Source organism: Loxodonta africana, chromosome 4, assembly GCF_030014295.1.
Source record: "Loxodonta africana isolate mLoxAfr1 chromosome 4, mLoxAfr1.hap2, whole genome shotgun sequence".
NCBI classification, from domain to species: Eukaryota; Metazoa; Chordata; class Mammalia; order Proboscidea; family Elephantidae; genus Loxodonta; species Loxodonta africana.
In genome coordinates this window covers 72863747-72879529 of record NC_087345.1, presented here as the reverse complement: position 1 = coordinate 72879529, position 15783 = coordinate 72863747, and the positions used below count along the sequence as shown (strand labels likewise).

The 15783-nt window shown below is 39.4% G+C and overlaps 1 protein-coding gene across 2 annotated transcripts in view; it reads left to right on the top strand.

Annotated features, from left to right (window-relative positions):
* Nucleotides 1-15783, top strand: part of SRGAP1 (SLIT-ROBO Rho GTPase activating protein 1) — a 334899-nt gene that overhangs the window by 246178 nt on the left and 72938 nt on the right. For both annotated transcript variants that reach the window (XM_010598491.3, XM_003405175.4), the window contains exons 7-9: nt 8387-8608; nt 10530-10631; nt 15440-15637. In XM_010598491.3, coding sequence (XP_010596793.1) covers nt 8387-8608; nt 10530-10631; nt 15440-15637 — 522 coding nt within the window. The remainder of the gene's footprint in view (nt 1-8386; nt 8609-10529; nt 10632-15439; nt 15638-15783) is intronic.

Below are 15783 nucleotides of genomic sequence, written 5' to 3'. Positions count from 1 at the left end.
ACCAATTAAGGGACCTTACAGACTGATAAGCCCCTTAATGGCCAGAGAAGGAAATTTTCCATCTAAGTTCATCACAGACATCTAAGTAGCACTCCAGGTCCCCAAGTCACCTGGCGAGGCTCCTGGATCAGTTACTAAGCTATGTGCATGCTCCTCCCCAACCTATTACCAAAACTACAGTGAAATCAGGGTTCTCTCACTGGGTCCAGACCTACCAAGTCAGCCTGGCTGAACCAGGTGTAGAAACATGCGACAGTGCTTTTGTAATCATGACGTTTCCTCCCCCAAAGAAACCACACTTAGATCTGTTCAAATCTGGAGGTAGTGAAAACTTAGTATATATTTTTCAGAGCTCCTGGTCAGTTGGGTATTTGGGTTTGGATTTCTTTCTTCCTTTCTTTTTCCTTTTTTTTGTTTTCCTTCTCACTTTATTCATTTCTTTTTTAAGCTGAAAAGAGCCTCTTTTTTGGTAGGGGAAAAAAATGCTTTTCTCTGGGCTGTTTCTTTCCTCTCAATTTCAATTTTGCATTAAGTCGCATTGGAATCAGTGCTCATAAAATCAAGCAGCTGGTCTGATCTGCTGCATTATAATCAAGTAGAATCTGTCTCCTTTCAGAACAGTGGGGTGTTTTTAAGCCCTGGTGCATCCAAAAAAATGAGGCCCTTCCCTCTATAAATCCATGTTTTTATAGGATGAGGTGTTGCTGAAAGAATAATTTTTCAGTCTCTCCTATATGTAGGCAATAATGCTATACCAAAAAAAAAAAAATTATGAATTTTGAGGGGCAAGAGAGATAAAAGAGACTTTTGTTCATTCAAGATTAGAATTTTTAAATTAACCAAAAAATTAATCATTCTGTATATTTGCAGCTGATTCCACTGGCGATGTATTAACGATGGGACTGATGGCTGCATGTTGCAATTGTATTTTGCTTGTACTTATAATTGTGATGTAGCAGCTATTTTCTGATTTTTTTTTAAATCAAGTAAAGGGAGTACTCTTGTCTGCATGGAGAAATAGTGCCCCCAAAGGGCAGGATTCCAAGACCCCTGCCAGTACTTCATGATTGTTTTAGAGCAGTATGTGTTTTAAACTGTAATGTGCTTATGAATCACCTGTGGATATTTTTAAACTTAAAATTCTGATTCAGTAGGTCCGAGGCGAGGCCCACGATCCTGCGTTTCTAGCAAGCTCCCAGGTGATACTGGTGCTTCTGGTCTGATTTTTGAATAGCAACATCTCAGAATATCTTTCCGTAAAAATCCCAAATTTAATAATTCCGAAATTAGAGGGTTCAAGTGGAATTAAATGTGCTGGCATATCTAAGAACAAGTCAGTAATTGTGAACTTTCAAAATGGCAACCTGATGGTTCATGTCAAAGAATACATTTTGAACAAAGCTTCTTTCCTTTGGGCCCCCAAATATTAGTTTCCTAGCTCTGCCAGAACAAAATACTACAGACCGGGTTTTTTTTTTTTTTCTCCACAGTTCTGGAGGCCAAAAGTCCAAATCAGCTTGTCTGCTGGGCTAGGCTCCCTCCTAAGTCTTTCCAGAAGATCCTTTCTTTTCTCTTCCAACTTTTGGTATCCCCAACTGTTCCTTGGCTCGTAAATGCATCTTTGCTTGGCTTTCCTTCCTCTGTATATCTGTGTCTCTTCCCTCTTTTATAAAGACAGCGCTCAGGTTGAATCAGGACCCATCCTATTGCAGTATGACCTCATCTTAACTGATAACATCTTCAAAGACCCCATTTCCAAGCAAGGCCATGTTAATAGGTACCAGGAGTTAGGACTTCAATATATCTTTTGGGGGGACACAATTCAATACATAACATCCCTCTACTACTATTTTAGTAACAATCTAATGAATAGCTTATATTTGAATTTCTTGTGGATGGAGATAGATTTTACTGTGCTCCAGTCTTCATATTCCTAGAGCCTAGCAAAGTCCCCAACACATAATACACACTTAATTAGTGAGTTGAATTGACTCAAATTGAATTGATTGAACTTTATGAGGACAGTGTAGGGATAAGGTGGCTTCCTCTTTAAGAGATATTTATTTCCTCATTAAGAGATGTATATTGCTTTCATGTACAAATTTAAATTTTCCTGTTTATAATTTATAACTGACTAATTTCTAGAGTTAATAGTCTTCTAAAAGAAAGGTGTGGCAATCAGCTTCCACAGAGATTTATGGCCTTGGAAACCCCGTGGGGTTGCTTGAGTCAGAATTGATTCTACAGCAGTAGGTTTGGTTTGGGTTTTGGCTTAGTCTTCTACAAATTATATTCTCTTAAGATACAACAAGAAAAAATAAATTCAAATTAAAAATAGTGAATATTCAAGAATCTTAAAGTCCTTATAGTCCTGTTGTTGTTGTTGTTAGATGCCATTGAGTGGGTTCTGACTCATAGTGACCCTATAAGACAGAATAGAACTGCCACATAGGGTTTACAAGAAGTGACTGGTAGATTTGAACTGCCACCCTTTTGGTTAGCAGCCATATCTCTTAACTACTGCGCCACCAGGGCTCCAACCTTATAATCCTACGAATGCTAAATAAAATTGTATCTCTAATGAAAGGACTTTGGCAGTCATTGGGGGAAGGCAATCTTGAACTGTTTTGGCAGATTTAAACCTGTTCTCATCTCTGAAAGAGAACAGACAATTCTTGAGTCTTCAATGAAATATGAAAATCTAAACTATTCCAGTTAGCATATTAGCCTCCTAGAATGATTTTCAGTAAATCATGTATCAATCTCTGTATGCGTGGATGAAACGTGAATGCTATTTTTCATTCAGTGTTTGATTTTGCTTCTTTTATTTTTTAACAACTTCATGGAGATATAATTCACATACTATATAATTTACCCATTTAAAACGTACAACTTAATGGCTTAGTATATTCACAGAGTTGTGCATCCATCACCACAATCAATTTCAGAACATTTTAATCACCCTAAAATGAAACCCCAAACTCCTTAGCCATTACCCCCCTAATTCCTCTGGCACCATCCCCAATCCTACTTTCTGTCTCTGTAGGTTTGCCTCTCTTGACATTTCCTATACATGGAACCAGGTAAACGTAGAGCTTTTTGACTGGCTTTTTTCACTTGGCATAATGGTTTGAAGGCTCATCCATGTTATAGTGTATATCAGTACTTCCTTTCTTTTTAGTGCCAAATAGTATGTATGTGTATGTAGTATTCTATTATATGGATAAACCACATGTTATTTATCATTTCATCAGTTCATGGACATTTGGGTTATTTCTACTTTTTGGCTATTATGAACAATGCTGCTGTGAACATTCGTGTACAAGTTTTTTATGTAGGCAAATGTTTTCTTTTCTCTTGGATGTATACCTAGTAATGGAGTTGCTGAATCATAAGGTAACTCCGTGTTTGAGGAACTACCAGACTGGCAACACGGTTGTACCATTTTACATTCCCACCAGCAGCATATGAGGGTTCCAGTTTCTCCATATCCTAGCTAACACTTGTTATTATCTGTCTGTCTTTTTGATCGTAGTCATCCTAGGGGGTGTGAGGTAGAATATCATTGTGATTTTGATTTAATTTGCATTTCTCTCATGGCTAATGATGTTGACTGTCTTTTCGTGTGCCTATTGACCATTCGTATATCTTCTTTGGAGACATGTCTATTCAAGTCCTGTGCTCATTTTTTAATTGGGCTATTCATCCTTTTATTTTTGAGTTATAATAGTTATTTATGTATTCTAGTTTCAAGTCCCTTATCAGATATATGCAAAAATGATCTCCTATCTCTGGTTTGTCTTTTCCTTTCTTTTTTTCAAAGTTTTTTTTTAATTGAGATTTAGGTGAAAGTTTAGAGCTGAAGTTAATTTCTTTTCTTATTTGAAAATTTATACACATTATATTGTTTTCTGTGGCATTGGTTGCAATCCCCATAATGTGACAGCATGCTCCCCCTTTCCACTTTGGGGTCCCTATGTCCATGCATTCAGTTCCTGTCACTTTCTGCTTTTGGACAGGACAGGAGCTGTCCATTTGATCTTGTATATTTGATTAAACTAAGAAACAAATTCCTCACATGTGTTACTTTTGTTTTATAGGCCTGTCTAATCTTTGTCTGAAGAGTGGGCTTTGGAATGGTTTCAGTTCTGGGTTAACAGAGCATCCAGGGGCCATAATTTCAGGGGTTCCTCCAGTCTCTTATCAGACCATTAAGTCTAGTCTCTTTATGTGAATTTGAATTCTGTTCTACATTTTTTTCCTCTGTCTGGGACTCTCTGTTGTGTTCCGATGTTAGGGTGGTCATTGGGGGTAGCTGGGCACCATCTAGTTCTGGGCTCAGGCTGGTGGAGGCTCTGGTTCATTTGATCCTTTAGTCCTTTGGGCTAGTATTTTCCTTGTGTCTTGGTTTTCTTCAGTCTCCTTTGCTCCGAGTGGGATGAGACGAATAGATGTATCTTAGGTGGCCTCTCTCAAGTTTTTAAGACCCTAGACAGTACTCACCAAAGTGGAATGTAAAACATTTTCTTTGTAAACTATGTTATCCCAGTTGACCTAGATGTCCCCCAAAACTATGGTCCCCAGGTCCTAGCCCCAGCTACTCTGTCCCTCATAGTGTTTGAATGAGTCTAGGAAACTTCTTTCCTTTTGCTTTGGTCCAGTTGTGCTGCCTTCCCCTGTATTGTGTGTTGTCCTTCCCTTCACCAAAGTTGACACTTCTGTACTATCTAGTTAATGATTTCCTTTCTCCCTCCCTCCCCACCCTTGTAACCATCAAAGAATGCTTTTTTCTATGTGTAAACCTTTTCTTGAGTTCTTATAATAGTGGTCTCATACAATATTTGTTCTTTTGTGATTGACTTATTTCACTCAGTGTAATGCCCTCCAGATTCATCCATGTTGTGAGATGTTTTGTGAATCCATCATTGTTCTTTATCATTCCATAGTATTCTGTTGTGTGTATGTACTACAGTTTGTTTATCCATTCGTCCATTGCTGAACACTTAGATTGTTTCCATCTTTTGCTATTGTGAATAGTGCTGCAGTGAACATGGGTGTGCTTATGTCTATTCGTGTGACAGCTCTTACTTCTCTAGGGCATATTCCTAGAACTGGGATTGTTGGATCCTGCAGTATTTCTATTTCTAGATTTTTTTTTTTTTTTTACCTTAGATGAAGGTTTACAGAACAAACTAGCTTCTCGTTAGTTAGTACATATGTTGTTTTATGATATCGTTTAACAACCCCACGACATGTCAACACTCCCCCTTCCCTACTTTGGGTTCCCTACTACTAGCTTTCCTGTCCCCTTCTGCCTTCTCGTCCTTGCCCCTGGGCTGGTATGCCCCTTTAGTCTCATTTTGTTTTATGGGCCTGTCTAATCTTTGGTTGAAGGGTGAACCTCAGGAGTGACTTCATTACTGAGCTAAAAGGGTGTCCAAGGGCCATACTCTCTGGGTTTCTCCAGTCTCCATCAGGCCAGTAAGTCTGGTCTTTTTTTGTGAGTTAGAATTTTGTTCTACATTTTTCTCTAGTTCTGTCCAGGACCCTCTATTGTGATCCCTGTCAGAGCACTCGGTGGTAGCCGGGCAGCATCTAATTGTACTGGACTCAGACTGGTGGAGCCTGTGGTAGTTGTGGTCCACACTTGTGTTTCCCTTCTATCTTTAGTTTTCTTCATTCTCCCTTGGTCTCAAAGGGGTGAGACCAGTAGAGTATCTTAGATGGCCGCTCCCAGGCTTTTAAGACCCCAGATGCTACACACGAAAGTAGAATGTAGAACATTTTCTTTATCAACTATGTTATGCCAGTTGAGCTACATGTTCCCCGAGGCCATGGTCCCCACCGCCCCCAGCCGAGTAATTCGGTCCTTCAGGGAGTTTGGATGTGTCTATGGAGCTTTTATCATTGTACACAGATCAAGAGGCAGTTGTTTAGACAGAACAAGGGGATACTGAGTAGTTAAAAGTCAGGAAGGGTGTGCATCAGGGTGGTATCCTTTCACCATACCTATTCAGGCTGTATGCTGAGCAAATAATCCGAGAAGCTGGACTATGTGAAGAACGGGACATCAGGATTGGAGGAAGACTCATTAACAACCTGCGTTATGCAGATGACACAACCTTGCTTGCTCAAAGTGAAGAGGACTTGAAGCACTTACTGATGAAAATCAAAGGCTACAGCCTTCAGTATGGATTACACCTCAACATAAAGAAATCAAAAATCCTCAAAACTGGACCAATAAGCCACACTGTGATAAATGGAGAAAAGATTGAAGTTGTCAAGGATTTCATTTTACTTGGACCCACAATCAACAGCCACGGAAGCAGCAGTCAGGAAGTCAAAAGACACATTGCATTGGGCAAATCTGCTGCTAAGGACCTTTTTAAAGTGTTGAAAAGCAAAGATGTCACCTTAAAGACTAAGGTGCACTTAACCCAAGCCATGGTATTTTCAGTCACATCATATGCGTGTGAACGCTGGACAATGAATAAGGGAGACCGAAGAATTTATGCCTTTGAATTTTGATGTTGGCAAAGAATGTTGAATATACCATGGACTGCCAAAAGAACGAACAAATCTGCCTTGGAAGAAGTATAACTAGAATGCTCCTTAGAAGCAAGGAAGGCGAGACTGCATCTTAGATAGTTTGAACATGTTGTCAGGAGGGATCAGTCCCTGGAGAAGGCCATCATGCTTGGTAAAGTACAGGGTCAGCGGAAAAGAGGAAGACCCTCAACAAGATGGACTGACACATTGGCTGCAACAATGGACTCAAGCAGAGCAATGATTTTAAGGATGGCACAGGGCCAGGCAGTGTTTTGTTCTGTGGTGTACCAGGTTGCTATGAGTTAGAACCTACTGGGTGGCACCTAAAAACAACATGGAGCTTCCGTGACCTTGCCTTGTACAAGTTTATGCTGGCTTCCCCAGTATTGTGTACTGTCTCACCCTTTACCAAAGTTACCATTTACTATTGTCTACTTAGTGTTTTTCCATTCCCACCCCTTCGCTCCCTCATAGCCATCAAAATTGTTTCTTTTTGTGTGTAAATCTTTTCATGAGTTTTTATAGTAGTAGTCTCATACAATATTTGTGCTTTTATGATTGACTTATTTTACCTGGCATAATGCCCTCCAGATTCATTCATGTTGTGAGATGCTTTGCAGGTTCATCATTGTTTTTTATTGTTGCGTAGTACTCCATTGTGTATATGTAGTAGAGTTTGTTGATTGGGCATTTGTTGATGGGCATCTAGGTTGTTTCTGTCTTTTTGCTATTATGAACAATGTTGCAGTGAACATGGGTGTGCATATGTCTATTCGTATGAGGGCTTTTATTTCTCTAGGATATATTCGTAGGAGTGGGATTGCTAGATCATATGGTATTTCTATTTCTAGCTTTTTAAGAAATCACCATATCACTTTCCAAAGTAGTTATACCATTTTGCATTCCCACCAGCCGTGCATAAGATAAGGTCACTATAGGTGAATGGATTTACATCTGGGTTCTCAGTTCTGTTCCATTGGTCGATGTATCTGTCATAGTACCAGTACCAGGCTGTTTTCACTACCATAGCTGTATAGTAGGTTCTGAGATTAGGTAGTGCGAGTCCTCCTAATTTATTCTTCTTCAGTAGTGCTTTACTTATCCGGGGCCTCTTCCCTTTCCTTATAAAGTTAATGATTAGTTTTTCCATCTCTTTAAAGAATGTTGTTGGTATTTGGATGGAGATTGCATTGTATTTTAAATTACTTTGAGTAGAATTGTCCTTTTCACAATGTTGAGTTTACCTATCCATTAGCATGGTATGTTTTTCCATTTATATAGGTCTCTTCTGGTTTCTCGCAGTATCGTTTTGTAGTTTTCTTTGTATACGTCTTCTACATCCCTGCTTAGATTTATTCCTAAGTATTATTTTTTTAGGGGCTATTAAAAAATGGTATTGTTTTCCTTTTTGTCATTTTTGCCTTTCCCTTTCTTGTTGGTTTCCTAGAAGCACAAAACTTTTTAGTTTTGATGATGTCCAGTTTGTCTATTTTTTTCTTTGTTACTTGCGATTTTGGTGTCATATATAAGAACCCAAACCAAAACCCAAACCCATTGCTGTCAAGCTATTCCAACTCATAGCGACCCTAAAGGGCGTAGTAGAACTGCTACCCCATAGGGTTTCCAAGGAGTGCCTGGCGGATTTGAACTGTTGACCTTTTGGTTAGCAGCTGTATCTCTTAACCACTATGCCACCAGGGTTTCCCGTATAAGTGCTGCCTAATTCAAGAGTTTTCCTTCTAAGAGTTTTATAGTTTTAGCCATTACATTTAGGTCTTTGATCCATTTTGAGTAAATTTTGCGTATGGTATTCTTTTATTTGTTTGTTTTTTTAAAGTGCTGTGATCTTGGCTACCATGCAAGTCTGAACAGAGCCTTAAGAACATATCTCTCTGCGGAATATAACCTTGAAACCTCCAGACATGAAGGCTTAGACATTATTGAAAATGCAGTTGATAATTTAGAGCCCCGGAGCGATAAGCAGAGATTCATGGAGATGTACCCTGCTGCGTTCTGCCCACCAATGAAGTTTGAGTTTCAGTCACACATGGGTGATGAGGTCAGTAATTGATTATTTTAAAGCTAATAAATTGTCTCTTCACTTATATTTTTGCCCATCTGCTGTAACCCAACAGTCTTAAGAATTCACAGGTGTTTCCTCTCTCCTGCCCCTGCACAGGATCTTAAGATCAGCGAAGACCACCTTTTAGACCAAGTGTTAAGCACTCAAATGCCTGGAGAGGCCAAGCAGATAAAGATACAAACTGGCCTGGATGTAAGCGCTGAAATGGCCAGGATTAGTTTCTCACCTCCACATATTCAAATTCAAATTAAAAAACAAAAAATTTTGCTGGTCCAATAGAGTCTATCTGAAGCCTCCTTATAATCCTGATTGAATGATTCCTATACCGAAAAATAATTGTGAATGGCAGGAGGAATGAAAAGGGGGGGTAGTGCAAATCATTTTAAGACTCAGTTGGCTCCCAGCTGGTAAAATGAGCATTAGAAGTGATATATTAAGTCTTAGGTTCTTTATGTAAGTTTAGATTATTATCCTATTTGTGAATTTTTTTTTTTTTTTTAGTTAAGATGATTATGAGTTATTGTCATTTATGTTACTGTCAGTGGAGGGAGAAAACAAGAACCAATTAATGGAGCGTGCTATCTAGTGCTTGGTGTCCAACTGTATGAAGCAATACTCATAGATAAAAGCATTTTTAGTTTATTGTGGTGACAGTTTGTTTTAAAAAATAGATGTAATTATAATGCCATGGCAGATTTCTTTAATGTTATAATTTTCTCTGAAAAATACCCAGTGTTTAGACATAGGGGTAAGATACACGTACATATGTGTATATATGCCTTCAGTACTTCTAATCTAATTCTATTTTTGCTAATTTGATAGTGTGAATTACATGATTGGAAATGATAAACAGTCTTTATGCCAGTAGCTCATGAATTTGGACAAGCAAGATGACTGGCTTATCCCATCCATTGTACCTTTTGAAAACCAAACAGTTGTTATGTTTTGGTTTTTTTCAGTGGTTGATTAATGTTAAACGTGGAATTATTTAAAATATAGTTTTTATTTATTATTATTTTAACAAAGTGGGTGTGTTGCTGTTTTTTATGGCTGGTTCTGCCAATGGGCAGTAATCTCTGTGGTGTTTTGGAGACTCCATAAAAGGACCTCCTCTCAGCTGAGAGCATTTTTGTGATAAGGGTGATGAGAAGAAATTGTTTCTGGTGCAACATTAATTTAATGCTCTAACTTTGTGCTTACGCATAATTGAGATCATAACGAAAATCTTTCTTTACCAAAGCCTAAGACAAGTGCCCTCATCAAGTTCATGGTGCATCATGTGATTTGACTTTTAGTGTAAGGGAAATGAATCATTATATCAACATTGATATTGGTCAGAAGATGCTAAAAATAATCATTCACATTTTCTGAGGTATTACTATGTACCAGGCCCTTTTCTAAGTGCTTTATGTACGTTATCTTATTTAATCGCTGCAAAAACCCTATATAGGAATTCTGTTATCCCCATCTTACAGATCAGAAAACCAACACCATAACCAATAAGCTCTACTTTCTTCCTTACACATACCTGTATGTCCCATTTGGGTCGTCCTTCACAGTCTGCCCTCTGACCTGTACTCATAAGGAATTTCCACGAGTATAACTTTAGCATCAGAGCTCAGTCTCCAGGAACTGTCCTGTTCTTAGAGAGATGCTTCCTGCAGCTGCTTTCTTTCCAGTCACATCCAGGCCAAGCAGCTGCGTTCTGCTCTTGCCGCTTACATAGCAGGTCCATATTTAAAACTGAATTTTTGAGGCGGCTGTTAAAAGTAAATATGTAATTGGAATCTTGAAGGGATCAGCATGATTCATCTGGCATTTAAATAGGAGAACAGAGTCTCTGGAGGCAGGCTTGATTGCGGCCTATTGTAACTGCAGGTTTTGATTTCCCCATCAGGTCTGTCAGGTCAGCGCTCAGCAGCCAGTCCAGGCGGAGCTCATGCTCAGGTACCAGCAGCTGCAGTCACGACTGGCTACGCTCAAAATCGAGAATGAAGAGGTGAGCATGCTTTCTGCCCCATAAGTCATCTGAATTTAAGTGTAAGTTGGAAGGCATTTTCACATAATGATGGCATATGTAACATTCTAAGTGAAATCTCTTCATCATGCTATAAACCAAAACCAAAACCACTGCCATTGAGTCGATTCTGAATCATAGTGACCCTATAAGACAGAGTAGAACTGCCCCATAGAGTTTCCAAGGAGCGTGTGGTAGATTTGAACTACTGACCTCTTGGTTAGCAGTCATAACACTTAACCACTATGCCACCGGGGTTTCCATCATGCTATATCAGAGGCATTTTCAGGTAAGTCAAGGTTCCTATAAATACCATTTGCAAAGGATAAATGCAAAGATTCTGTATTATACAATAGACTAATACTTTACCAGAGATTCACTACATGTGTAAACCCAAAAAAAATCAGACCCATTGCCCTGGAGTCAATTTTTACTCGAAACCCACGTGTTACAGAATAGAACTGCTCCATCTGGTTTTCTTGGCTGTAATTTTTATGGAAGCAAATTGCCAGGCCTTTCCTCTGTAGCAGCACACCTTTTATGCTTAAATTGTAATTCATACTGAAAATGGTTCCCACAGATTATCAAAGTAAATGTATATATCCAAGAATATACAATACATCATGTGCAGTGGGTATTGCACAGAAACTTTTGCCCCACATGTTTAATCCTAACTCTTGAAATTAGTACTTTTTTTCTTTGTTTTTATGTGTTGTCTAAATTTTTGGTAATGAACATAGCATTGCGAACATAATTATTATAAAAATTACATTTTAAAATAGTACTTGAATGAGAATAGAAAGATATTTATTTGCTGACATTAGTGAGTTTAAATGGCTGTAACATACCATGTGAATTATAAAGATATGTTAAGCCAAAAGCAATAATTCAGCTGCCTGTTTCTGAAATTAATTTAATTGGATCCACGTTTTCCTAAAATAAATTAATGAACCACAGATGTTTCTTATTAGTTAGGGCTCTCATTTGCAATTTATAGAAACCAGGGCTTTGAACCGGTTCAGTCATGGCTGACAAAGCAAAACCAGAACCATAATTGGAATGGGAGAAATTATGGGTCGAAGCCCTGGAATGGGAGACTCAGTAGAGGCATAGTAAGCCCTTTCAGGAGCCTGGTGTGGGAGACTGAATTATTGCCAGGACTGGGGAGAGCGACATACATTCACAGTGATGCGATCGCCCACCTCCTTAAGCAGGGCACTGCAGTTTCAGACTCTGCAGAATCTAACAGGCAAGAAATCTGGTTACTATGCAACACTTGTGCTGCTCTAATTTTCTAAGATGGAGATTACATTTCTAGCAGGGCGTTTTCCTGTAATTTTTACTGTTCCAGTTATGGTTCCGGTTTACCTAGATTTTTCAAATTCGAGTCCGTTCTGGGATTGCTTCCTTGATGAGGTATAATTATTAATTACTTTTGTGCGTGGCCTCTCTTTCCATGGTCTTGTAACTCCCACGCAGTCGATTGGACAGGACTGTGAGATAGAGTAATTGTAGCCTACCAAGGGGATTGGTCAGTTTTGCCTTAAAAGAGAGCCAATTCCAGAGTAGAGAGGGAAATCCCACCATCACCGAGGAAGAACAGCCAGGAGCCGGCTTGTCCTTGGGACCTGGGGTCCCTGCACTGGGAGGCTTCTGGGACCAGTAGACAGAGAGAGCGAGCTAGAACCCTGAGGATGGTGAGAAGCAGTGGCAGGAAAGATCCAGCAGCAGGAGACAGCACAGTGGGCTTCCCGGCCCACAGAGAGAGAAAGCTGAGTGCATTTGGACAGAGGCCTGGCGGGGGCTAGGGAGAGGCATGCCTGCAAACCTGTATGGGAAGAGGCTGTCCTGATGAAAGAACTGTATCCTTGAGTGTTCCTGAGCCTGAACTGTAACCTGTTACTTCCATAATAAACTCCATAAATGTGAGTATGGTCTGTGAGTTCTGTGTGACAATTGCAATGAATTATTGAACCTAGCAGAGTAGAGAGTGCTGTGCGAGGGGTGGTTGGTGTCAGAATTACTAAGATGCAGAGATAAAAGGCTTGTCTGGCGTATAAGGAATCTCTCATCATTTGCTGTCATCATATATGTTGGTGGGATTTTGTTTTTCCCCCATAATGGGGGTAGATTCAGGGCTACATGTTTCCTACAGATTGCCATCTCAGAAGGAAAGACACACTCCCCTCTCATCTCCTTATCTCTAAAAGAACTCTTCTTTGGCCTGGCTTAAGTCTTGCCTAATTCTTGACCAACCATTATATCCAAGAAATGGGTTTCTCTCGTTGGCCAGCCTGGCTATTGTGCCCCCTCATGAACTCTTTGTATTGCTGGAGACAGGCAGTTCCCCAAAGGAGAGAATGTAGGGCAGAAAGAAAAATTCAATTTAGTACCTTTTTTAATTTTCATACCACTGGGATGTTTTGGGCTATGTGTGTGTTTCTCTTAACAAAGAGTGATGTGTTTCTACATCAGTATAGTTTCGTTAAAACCCACTGCAGCTTTCTGGCCTCAGTTCTTCCTTGAAGAACCAAACCACCTCATATTCAAACTTGCACGTTGAACTTGAAAACAATGTGATTAAGACTTGAATCGGTGTGTAAACTCCTGCAAGTGATCCTTTCCAAAGGAAAACCTTTACTCTCCTTGAGGTACTGTTTTAGAACTTACGGTTTTGGTTAGGCATCACAAAATACTTGCCTAATGCAGTTTTCTCTATCCTATTAGGCCTAGAGTTTGTATTTCTAGTGACTTTCAATTTTTTTTTTTCATGCATATCCTCCTGCTGTTTTATTTGGAAAACATTCTCTAAACTCTAGGAAAATAGTGTGTTACAGTGTTATACACAAGGTCAAAACTGCCAGCCCACAGACCTGTTTTGTTTGGCTCCCACAGTATTGACCTGTTAAAAAGTGAAAGGGTTTGGCAACCTAGGGCCTACATTTCTTCATGAAGTAAAAAGCTGAAGCTTTTGAATTCTACTTTGTCCTAGTTTTTCTACTCCTGATTTTCTTACATCGTATTTTGTTATCAGTTGCCCTCCAGTGGCCTCTGCAGGACTTTGAGTTTGTGACCCTTAACATATGCCCCTTGGGTAGCCTTACAAACTGATAGAGGCAGGCCATGCTTTTTGAAGGTTAAGTTTTTAAAAAAATAGCTATAGAAGCAAATGAATTGGATTGTCCCAGTGTTTCTTGTGACCAAACGAGTGGTTCATGATTTCTTAGACATGGAACAAAACTCACTGTAGTGAAATGGGGTTCCCAGAGAAAATAAGATTTAAACTGGAGTTTTGATAATCAGTAGATTTTCATAGGTAGGAATGGAGAAGGGGAGACATTTCAGTATATATTTCAGGGTGCCCAGGGGAGAATAGAGCAGTTTGGCTATCATCACTCAGGTTCTCCTTGGGGAGGAGCCAAAGGCGAAGCTGAAGTCTTAACGCGAAAGGCCTTCATAGCCAAGTTAAGGAGTTTTGATCCTGTGGATCAGTTCAATAATAAATATTTGTTGAACAACTTTTATATTCCAGATATTCTGCTAGGCATGGGAAGTAGAAAGATGAATCGGGCACAATTAGGGTCTGTCTGGAGTGAGAGATAGACCACAACAGGTAACTGATGTAATGTGAAAAATAAGAAATGCAATTTGGGAACAACATAGCTATTATTACTGACTTGGTCCCTGTGTAGCGCTTTACTGTAAATAAGGAACTTGCCCCCCGATCTTATACTAATAAGAGCAAGGATAGGAATTTGACATGTAAGTATCCAACTAAAATACAGTGAGCCCTCGTTACTCACTGATACCCTATTTGTAGCTCTTCGCCTACTCACTACAAATTTTTTTTTTAAGTAATTTTTTTTGTGTTTTTGGTGAAAGTTTACACAGCAAAATAGATTCCCATTTGACAATCTCTATACAAGTTGTTTGGTGACATTGGTTACATTTTTCACAATGTGCCAGCATTCTTAGTGTTTCCATTCTGGTTGTTTCCCCTACTCACTAAAATCATTTGTAACCTCAAAACCTTACTGTACTTTTGCACTCACTCATGCACATGTGCAGGGTGATGAAAAATTTGGGTCACCTGAAGCGAACGTTTCCAGCTGAAGTTGAACAGGGCAACTCTCTGCCATCTTGTTTCAGCTCTTATACTGTATGGTAAACAAGTTTTGTGTGTGTGTGTGTACAGTCTATTTAGTACCACATTTTTCACATTTTCATGATTTTTGTTAGTGATTTTGCTGTTCAACATGGCCCCCCAAGCACAGAACTGAAGTGCTATCTAGTGTTCCTAAGTGCGGAAGGCTGTAAGGTGCTTTACAGAGAAAAATATGTGTGTTCAGGAACCTTTGAGTGCTGTTGGCTATGAGTTCAATGTTAATGAATCAGCAGTATGTATTAAATAAGATATTTACACATGTGTATTCACATTGTGATAAGTCATCAAGCTATACATCTATGATCTGTGCATTTTTGTGTGACTAGTTATACTTCAGTTTGAAAGATTATTTAAGACAAAAAAGTTGAAAGTACCCTATGGTATGTAAAATTTTATAAGGGCCCAGATATAAAGTTATATCTTCCTTATGATAATTTTGAAGAAATTCTTACCTTATATAGTTGGTGATATGCATGTTGTCTTCCTGTCTGTCTCCCCCAGTAGACTGAACTTTTAGGGTCAGAGCCTATGTCCTCCTCTCTGCCTAGCAGAGTAGACTCTCATTGAATGTTTGTAGGATTCATGAAACACTGTACTAATATGGGAAATGTATCCCTGTTCTTAGGTTAAAAAAACAACAGAAGCCACCTTGCAGACAATTCAAGATATGGTCACCATCGAGGACTATGATGTTTCTGAATGCTTCCAGCATAGTCGCTCCACCGAGTCTGTGAAGTCTACTGTCTCTGAAACCTACCTGAGTAAGCCAAGCATCGCCAAAAGAAGAGCTAACCAGCAGGAAACCGAGCAGTTCTACTTCATGGTGCGCCCATCGCTTCCTGAACCACTCTTGACAGAGCTCAGATCTGGGGTTCCCAAATGCTGCTTCTCTAGATGCATCAGAATCATCTGGGCCTCTTTATTAAAACATGGACTCCTGTCCGCCTCTCCCAGATTTCCTGACTCAGT